The sequence below is a fragment of the Prionailurus bengalensis genome, chromosome E2 (assembly GCF_016509475.1).
Source record: "Prionailurus bengalensis isolate Pbe53 chromosome E2, Fcat_Pben_1.1_paternal_pri, whole genome shotgun sequence".
NCBI classification, from domain to species: Eukaryota; Metazoa; Chordata; class Mammalia; order Carnivora; family Felidae; genus Prionailurus; species Prionailurus bengalensis.
Genome location: NC_057352.1, coordinates 14,601,503 through 14,610,858, shown reverse-complemented (window position 1 = coordinate 14,610,858; position 9,356 = coordinate 14,601,503). Strand labels below are relative to the sequence as shown.

The window sequence follows — 9,356 nt, the reverse complement described above, 5'->3', positions numbered from 1 at the left end:
GATGTGAAGTGAGGTGTCGGGGTCGGGGACGGCTGGCATGGGCCTCTCCTGGAGACGTAGTGCTTGCTGAGCCCTCAGCATGTCAGCGGTGTGGCTTGGCAAATCCTGAACCCACAGCACGTGCTGTGCCTTTAGCATGTATTTGGCACGTGCTGGGCTCTCGGTGTGCAATGCACATGAACCAGTACGTGCTGAGCATGTAGCGTGTGACCATGTGGACTGGCACGAGCTGACCCCCATGTGGCCAGCCCCACACTGCTGCACACTCAGCGTGGCGTTCCCAGCCTCCCAGCCAGACGGGCACACGCTGACCCGTCACCATGTCCCCCAGGGTGGGCTCGCATGTCTGAACACGAGTGTGCACCGAGCGTGAATTTCTGCCTGCCAAGTGAATTGACACTTAGCGTGACCCAAGCATGGGTGAGTGCATGCCAAGCCTGTGCACGTGGCAAGGGCAGGTCAACAGATGAGACCTGGGCATTTGGCGAGCTTGGGTTGGCAACTGCTGAACACCGGGAATGATCTGAGGGTGGATTCTCCCGTGCCAAGCACGTAGCATATTTAGGGGGTGGGTCAGCGAGCGAGCGCAGCCTATCCCTTCCCAGTGCGACGGCACCCCAGCCTCCAGCCTGAGCCGGTAGCCGACTGGGCGCAGATCGGAGAGCAGGGCCCTGGCCATCGGCCTGAACCCCACCCTGGCACCAGGCCAGGCTTCACGCAGGGCTGCTGAACAGTTCTTTATTGAAATAGGCAGAGGCGGCGGGGCCAAGGGCATGCGTGGGGCCAGCGGGGTACAGCCCCCTTCCTGTGTCCCTTTGGCCCAGGGGGCCACGGGCCAGACCCCAAGGCCCTCCTGTGTTCGACGTGTGTGTGCTGGCATGCATGCACCATGGGCTAGGGTAATGGGGAATTTCTGGATAACTATCTTTCTGTAAGAATAATCTGTGGGTTCAGGAAATGGCTCTGAGGAGGGGATCCCAGCCCAGCTAGCGCAGCCCCCGGTGATGGGCAGGGGTGGGGTCACCATCAATGGTGCCCACCGACGTGCTGCAGGAAGCTGGTGGTCCGGGGTGCACCATGCGGGTGAACGTGGCGGGGTGGGAGCCCCTGAGCCAGGGGCCCCCTGACACCCTCCAGGGTCCAGTCTGGCTCACTCAGCCATTCCCCAGGGCAGCTGCTGGGGTCGAAGAGCTCAGGGCCCGGCGTCTGTGGGGGAGAAGAAAGGACCATCAGCCAAGAAGCCCCCCAACCCTGGGAACCACCAGCCTGCCCCTCACGGACTCTCTCCACTCCTGAATGAAACCCTTCTCACTTCCTGAGGGAGATTTTGTTGGACCCACATTGTAACTTTCGGGCCTGAAATAGCATATGTGGAGACCTTAAGGGATTCTGAAGGAACTTCTTTCCGAGGGGGGGTGAGCACCTACTAAGGCCTTGTTCCGAGTGTTGGGCCTTTATCACTTCCTGTAGATGGATTACTACTACGTTCTTAGTTTTCACACAGCCTGAAAGTGCATTAGTATGTGCTGAGCCTTGTCACATCATGAGAGTAGGTTAATGTGTGCCGAACTTTACGTCCTGAGTATGAGTTAGTGTGTGCTGAGCCTCTTAACCTGAAGTTAGTAGCGTGTGCTGAGCCTCATCGCATTGTAAGGGTGGGCTAGGGTGTGCTGAATGTTACATCCTGAACACAGGCTGTATCAAATCCTAATCGTATCCTGAACACGGGTTCGTGTTTGCTGAACCTTATCACATCCTGAGAGTGGACTAGTATGTATTGAGCCCTGAGCCAGCCGCAGGCAATGCAGACGTGGGGGGGGGGGGGGGGGGGGGGGGGGGGGGGGGGGGGGGGGGGGGGGGGGGGGGAGGGGGCAGCGGGGGAGGGGGGCGGGGGCGGGGTGGTGGGCAAGGCCTGGTTCACGGACACCCCCATCTTGGAGCTCGGGGAGGCCCTGATCCCAGAGCCACCTGCACCCCGCCGGCCCACCTGGCTCACTCACGTCAGCATCCATGGTCATATCCTCGATGTCTGGTCCATCCCCATCCCGCTGCAGGATGGCAGGCGGCTCGGCAGAGGCCCCGCGGCGCTCTCCTTCGGCCCAGCCGCTGCCTTGGCACGGCCCATCGTCGTCAGGCGAAGCCTGGCTCAGCCGGATGAGGTTACTGAAGTTAGAGTCCGATTTGGAGCCTGCGGGAGGCTTGCGGGCCTTGTGGCGGCCTGCCAGGCGGCTGCCGTAGAAGGCCAGGATGGGCTCAGGGCCCGAGTCGGGCGCCCGGCGGCCAGCGGCGGCTGCCTTCAGTGGGGCCAGCATGTCGGGAACCACATCGGCTCGGGTCTCCCCCCACAGCCCGCGCCCCACCTCCTGCAGACTCAGGTCATCCAGCTGGTCGATGGCCCTTTGCATGCCCGGTGCCTTCTCCTCGCAGAAGAAGGGCCCGCTGCCCACCACGCTGCCCAGGCCCACGGCCTCCTCCTCCTCGGCCAGACGGTAGTAGGGAGGCCCGTCTTCCGCAGCGGCCACCACCGGCGCGGGCGTCTTGCCCTCCGCCTGCAGGGAGAGGCGGCGGCCGCGCAGCGAGAGCTGGTAGTAGCGGGTGGTCTCGTGGGCGCTGCGCAGCTGCTGCATGGACACGAAGGGGTGGCGCAGGGCTGCGCTGGGGCTGATGCGTTCGTGCGACTCCCACGTCAGCATGCGCTTGATCAGCTCCACCATGCTCTTGAGGTCAGCACGCTCCGCCAGCGCCTCGCGGTCCGGGAACGTCAGCCGGGCGGCCCCCCCACCGCCATTCACCGTCTCGATCTGGTCCAGCGATTTGAGCATGTACTTGCGGCGCTCCAGGGGGCGCACCTGGTGGGACCCGGGGGGGGGGGGGGGGGGGAGGACCGGGCACGAGGCTGACGTTGAATCCAGGCCTTGGGCCTTGGGTGCTCCCGAAGTGGGGCCCACACATGACCCACCCTCCTCCACCCCCAGCTCCCAGTGTGCCCTGGAGGCTGGTCCAGGGCGCTCATGTTGCTACGAAGTCCACACACCTGAAGCTAGGCTTCCGGTTCTGCCCGTGATCTGACTCGGAGCTCTCTTGCTGCTGGAGGGCCACACCTACTCCCCAATACCAGACACCCCCCGCCCCCCGCCCCGGTCTGACCCAGAGCCCTCCTACTGCTGCAGGAAAGGTACCTGTGTTCTGTGGTCCTCCTGTCATCTAACCCAGAGTCTCACTGAGCCAAGTTTCACTCCCCCCCACACCTGTAGTCCTCCCCAGATCCATGGGTCCGGCCCCTACCAGCTGCTAGCAGAGGGGCTGTTCGAAACCTCTGGTCCTCCACCCCCGAGCCCGGTCCTCCAGGGCTCCCAGCGGTCGAACCTCCCTGCCACACTAGCGTGCTGCCCCTGGCCACGAAACTCCGAGGAGCCACCATCCACCTGCAGTGCCACCTTCGGTCTCACCCACGTCTCTCATGCCGTGACCACTCCCGCAGCTGACCCTCGAACTTCCGGTCCTCTCCGAGGTCTAACCTGGATTTCTTTTTTCTCGATGCGATGCGGCAGCCCCCGCCCCCCGCCGCCGCTGCCCTCGCCCCGCCTGCGCCCCTACCTTGGTCTCAGCCAGGTAGTCGGCCGAGGACTTGAGCTGCCAGGGGTTGCTGGCATCGGGGTGAGGGCTGCGCTTGAAGAAGTGGTGGGCCTTGCGGGCGGCGTGCAGCAGGTGGGGCTTGGGCAAGCCCTGGGTCTCACAGATGTAGCGCACCTGGTCGTACTCGTTGTTGCCCGGGTAGAGGGGCCAGCCCAGGTGCAGCTCGGCCATGACACAGCCCAGGGACCACACGTCCACCTTCTCGCAGAAGGGCAGCCCCAGCAGAATCTCGGGGGCCCGGTAGAAGCGCGACTGGATGTATGGCTCTTTCACGTAGCGCACCTCGCTGAAAATGCTGGCTGAGCCGAAGTCAATCACCTGTGTCGGGGGAGGGAGGCAGGTGGGCAGGGCGAGGGACAGGGACAGCCGTTCGAGGCCTCCCCGGTGTCTCTCGCCAGTGTCTTTCTGCATCTGCCATCTGGCCATCGCCGTGTCTGGGAGTCTTTATCTCTCATTTATGTCCCTGTCTTTGCCAGTCTACGTCTCTGGTTTGCATGTTGGTCTCTCCGTCTGTTTCTTTCCACTAGAACCTATGTCTGTGAGGGTTAGGATCCCTCTCTTTGTCCTTCGGTCTACACCTCGTCCATCAGCAAATCTTGTTGGTTCCACCTTCTGAACAGATCCAGAATCTGCCCACTCTGTATCCCAGCCTCATCGCCCCCCACTGCCCCGTCCTGTCCTCCGTCGTCTCCCACTGAGGCCAATGTAAGGGCCTCTTCTCTGGTCTCCCTGCTCCTCCGGTGCCCCAATCTCTGCATCAGATGCACCCTAAGAGATCCTATGAAGACCTGACTCAGATCACGTCCTTCCCCTACTCAGAACCCCCCTGTGGCTTTATCACATCCTGTGATGAAAGCCAATGGCCTCACCGTGGCCCCCAAAGCTTGAGCAATCTGCCCCATCACCTCTCTGCCCTCAGCTCCTCCCCCTTTCCCCCTCGCATGAGCCTCTCACTGTCCCTTAAATAAGCCAGGTGCATTCCCAGCTCAGAGACTTTGCACTGGCTGATCCCTCTGCCTGGAATGCTCTTCCCCCAGATGTCCACACGGTTCCCTCCTCTCAGGTCTCAAATGTTACCTTCTCAGTGAGACCTCCCCTGCCCATCCTATGAAAAATGGCCTCCCCCCCCCCCATTCCTATCCCCCTTCCCAGCACTCTGCTTTTCTCCAGAGCTCTGAACACCACCTCACACACCATACATTTTACCTTTCAGTTGAGTTCATTGTCTCTCTACCCAGCTAGGATGTCAGTCCCATCAGGGCAGGGATTTTGTCTGTTTCACTGCTGCCTCCTTAGAAACTTAGAATAGTACCCAGCACACAGCTAGGGGCTCCGTCAAGAGTGAGTGAATGAATGAATGAATGAATGAATCAGCTTTACGTCCCTGCCTTTCTTTCTGCCTCTTGTTTGTAACTCTCTTGTTCTTTTTTTTTTTTTTTTTTTTTTTTTTTGCCTTTTCATTGTTTGCCTGCTCATCGTGCCTCTCATCTCTCAGCGTCTCTCTCTGTCTCCATCTCTGTGTCACTGCTAGGAAGACACCTCCCTGAAGCCCCGACCCTCTTCTGTCTTTATCATCAGACACTGTTCACATCCCTCGCAGGCCCTCGGAACATGACAGGGGCTCGACGAGCACCTGCTGAACCAGCACTGTGAATGTGGCTGAAAGTCTGTCTCTCTCAGGGCCATGGGCCATTTTCACTCTGAATGTCCAAGACTCTTGGTCCCTGCCTCAGTTTCCCTCTCTGAGTTTCCCTGCTTTTCATTCAACTACCCCTCACTTTCTAGGTGCAGGAGGTGGTATGATGAAATGACTCTTAATCCGGACTCTAAATACAGACTGCTGAGGCCTGAATCTCAGAGCTTGAGGGACCCTGGGCACTCAACGTTCATGGGATCCATCCATCCATCCATCCATCCATTCCACAAACACGGGAGGGGTGCCAACACTGGCCAGGTGTTGTGGATCTGTCCTGTTTCCTGCTGTGTTCGTGGGAGTCTCTCTTTCCTTGGGTCTCTGTCCTTCCATCTCTTAGGGCAAAATGATCTGCCTTTTCATGTCTCTATATCTCCCCGTGACTCTGACATTCATTTAGCATTGTCTCCGCAACAGGACTGTGCTGGCAGATGCCGACAGATCTGACGTGGCTGCCTTCACGGAGCTTCTTGTTCAGACCCATCCCCAGACAGTAGCAAACCCAGAAGTGGACCGAGGGGCCAGGGCTGGGATTGGGGGGCACAGACAGGGGGGCTAGGGCAGAGGGATTGGGGCTGGGATGGGAGGGGACACAGGCAGGCAGAGGGGCCGGGAATGAGATGGAGGGAACCAGGGGCTTGTGGCCTGCAAGGCCCTGTGTGACCAGGCCCCGTCACCTCCCTGATCCCCTTTCCTTCCTCTCCTCACCCTGCTTCAGCCACCCTGGGCTCTGGGGTGCTTCTCAAACACATAGACTCAGATCACTCCTGCCTCAGGGCCTTTGCACTAGTTTTTCCTTCTACCCAGATGCTTTTCCCCAGGTGTCTACATGGCTACCTCCCTCCTTTGGGACTTTTCTCAAATGTCACCTTCCCAGTGAGGCCTCCCTGACCTCCTTGTCGACGGTTTCACTCAGCACCACCAGTCAACACCCCACATCCTCCTCCCTACTTTATCTTTTCTCCTTCTCACTCATATACCATATTTGACTCATTTGTCTTGGCGACTCCGTTTCCCCCACCAGAATGTCAGCCCCACAGAGACAGGACTGGGCCTCGAGGAGGTGAACTAGGAACTGGACAAGGACGAGAGGCCTCAGGTCTGAGAGACAGAGGATGTCAGAATCGGGACAGGGAGATGAGGATTTTAGGACTAGGAGGTGGGGACAGGCATCAAGGGCAGGGTAGGGCAGAGGAGACTTCAGCGGCGTGGGGGTGGGGTAGGCGGGACAAGGGAGCCCATGGTGACAGGAGGACGTCTAGGGCTGGGGGAAGCCAGGAGAAGACCGGAGCGAGGGACACCGTCACCCCAGGGCCGCCCCACTCACCTTGACCCTAAAGGGGCAGCGGGTCTGGTCCACCAGCATGATGTTCTCGGGCTTGAGATCGGCATGGATAATCGCCAGCTCCTTGAGCCGGGCCAGGGCTCTGAGCACCTGCAGGGTGACCGTGCGGATGTGGCGGGCAGGGAGGGGTGCGAAGTTGTTCTCCTTCTGGAATTCGAAGAGGTTTTGCTCCAGCAGCTCGAAGACCAGGTAGAATTTGAGGGCATCATGGAAGAACTCGAGGAAGCGGATGACGTGGGCCTCCTCTGGGTCCAGGCCTCTCATGCAGCGCAGAAGCTTAAGCTCATTCTTGATGATGCGGTTGCGGTAGGCATCGTTCTTGAGGATCTTGATGGCCACCATCTCCCCCGTGCTTCGCCGCCAGCCCTTGGCCACCTCCCCGAAGGTGCCCTTGCCTAGCACCTCAATGATGTCATAGCAGTCGGTCTCGGACTGGATGGTGGCCATGGTGCCCCTGCCACCGGGCACTGCCCTGCTGTCGCCCTCACCCCACAGGCTTTGCCTTCGAAGCCTTCGGCCCCGCCACCGGCTCCGAGGCCCCCCCCAGTGGGGGAAAGAGAACCGCACTTGTATCTCCCGCTGCGAGGTTCGCCCCTACCTCCCTGGCACCCCCCAGCCCCCTGGGCCTCACTGCCAGTCTGCCAGGGGCCACACCCCTCCCCCGAAGCCCTCCTGGCTTGGGACGAGGGGCCCCAGGCGCCCCCGAATGGGTTCCGGCGTTGCTGAGTGGCTCTGGTTCTGTTGTCGGAGACCTGAGCCCCAGGCTGGAATGGGGGGTGGGGTGGCAGGTAGAGCCCCCTCCCCCACCCAGTGGCGGAACCCTGGAGGGGCTGGACAGGTGAAGGGTTGACTGAGAAGGAAGTCTGATCCTGGACCTCTAGGCCGGAGGGCAGGGACATTCCTCAACAGAGGTGAAGGGCTGGGGGGATTTGTGTGTGTGTGTGTGTGTGTGTGTGTGTGTGTCTGTGTTCAGCAAACACCCACCCCTGCCGGTGGCTGCAGTAGGAGAGGTATGACTGAAGCAGGGCCAGGTGGTAAAAGGTCTTCACTGACAGGCTAAGGAGTTTGGAGTCATTTAGCGTCCTGGGGTACTGGGTACGGGGTACTGGGGAGCCACAGAAGGGCTGTGAGCAAGGCAGGACAGCATCAGATTGAAGTATCAGAAAGCTACTGTGTGAATAAGAGTGGAGGGGACGAAACTGGAGACCCTGAGCCTGGAGCGGGGCCCAGGTGATAGAGGGTGGGGTGTCGGGGAGGAGGCTGGTGTATGAGACAGGAGGCCAAGCTGTGGGACTCATGGGTCAGGGGAGGGGGGGAAGAGGGAACCATCCAGAACAAGGCCCAGGGCTCAGGGATGGTCCCTCAGATAAGGAGCACTTTAGGGGAGAAGATGCTGGTGTCAGATTAGAAGCTTGGACACCGAAACATATAGACATGTCTTGAGTGCTTTACAAGCCTTAGCTGATCCTAATGATATACGTTTTAATAGCTCCATTTTATGAAAGAGAAAATCAAGACACAAAGAAGTTGAACAAATGCCTACGGTCACCCAGCTGGGTGCCAGATACAGGCTTACTGCCCACCCCCACCTCCCCCCCACCCCCCAGCAGTCTGGTTCTAGAGCCAAGCTCCCAGTGCCCAGGAGACGTCCACGGGTGGTGCACTGCATTCCCATGTGGACCACGGGGAGGGGTGACATGACCTGGGGAGGGTATGGGGGTGAATGAGGGCCTGGGAGGAGTCCTGAGGGCCCAAAGGGCATAAGGAGAGAGAGAGGGAGTGGGGAAGAGACAGGAGAGGGTGTTCAGGGAGGAGGAAGGGACCCTGAGAAGTCCGGAAAAGGGAGACAGAGGAAGCCCTCAGCGTGGCCACAGAGAGGTCACTAAGAATGCTGACAGGACAGCCGTGGTGGGAGGGAAACCCCAAATGCCGGGGCGCTAGGCAAAGGGTGCACACCGTGAGTGTAAATTCTTGCCGTGTCTGGCCATGTTTGGTGGGAATGAAGAGAAAGCACGACCAGGCAGGGACCTGAGGGAGGCCAGCTTTAAAGGGGAAGGGACTAGGATACATCAAGGGTCTGTGAAACTGGAGGGCACAGCCGATGAGGGAGAGTCTGGAGGCCTCGGTGGGGAGCTTAGATCCTGAGTGGGGAAGGGTCCCCGGGAGCCGAGGCCTAGCCCTGATGGGAGCTGAGGACCCTGGGACCTAGTCCCAAGAGGCAGCCGGGTATCTGGGGTGGAGGCTCTGAACCCATGAGCCGGGAGAGGGGACGGGGAGGGGCCTCCCTGGGTGGGGCCCCGGGTGGCCGGGGCAGTCAAACCAGCCCGACAGGAAAGGATCACCAGGATGTGGAGGCACTCTTGTGGACGTGAAGGTGGCCAGCAGGGGGCAGATGGGTAGCAATCGTTGTGCTCTCTTAGGGCGACCCCAGGGAGGTCTGGTGGGAGTGTTTCCCCCAGCACTGGCAGAGTCCCCAGCAGAGGGGTCTTGCTCAGAGGCCCTAGGGAATTGGGAATGGCTAGGGCAGGCCCCTTCCCAACCCGCCCACCGCAAGGCTTCCCTGACTCTCTTCAGACCAGGGGTGGCCTGTGTCTCTCCCGAACACAGACTCTCCGCGGGGCAGGCTCAGGTCCCCTTTCTTCCTCCTTGGGGACCTCTTTCCCTGCACCCTCTCCACCCTCC

At 60.2% G+C, this 9,356-nt stretch overlaps 1 protein-coding gene across 1 annotated transcript; it reads right to left on the bottom strand.

The window, feature by feature from the left end:
- Nucleotides 1-949: 949 nt before the first annotated feature.
- Nucleotides 950-7,277, bottom strand: HIPK4 (homeodomain interacting protein kinase 4). Its single transcript, XM_043598886.1, has 4 exons — nucleotides 6,657-7,277; nucleotides 3,598-3,954; nucleotides 2,001-2,849; nucleotides 950-1,206 (listed from the first exon to the last, which is right to left on the bottom strand). The coding sequence occupies exons 1-4, from the start codon at nucleotides 7,119-7,121 to the stop codon at nucleotides 1,027-1,029; spliced, it is 1,851 nt and encodes a 616-aa protein (XP_043454821.1). The 5' UTR covers nucleotides 7,122-7,277; the 3' UTR covers nucleotides 950-1,026.
- Between the last annotated feature and the right edge of the window lie 2,079 nt (nucleotides 7,278-9,356).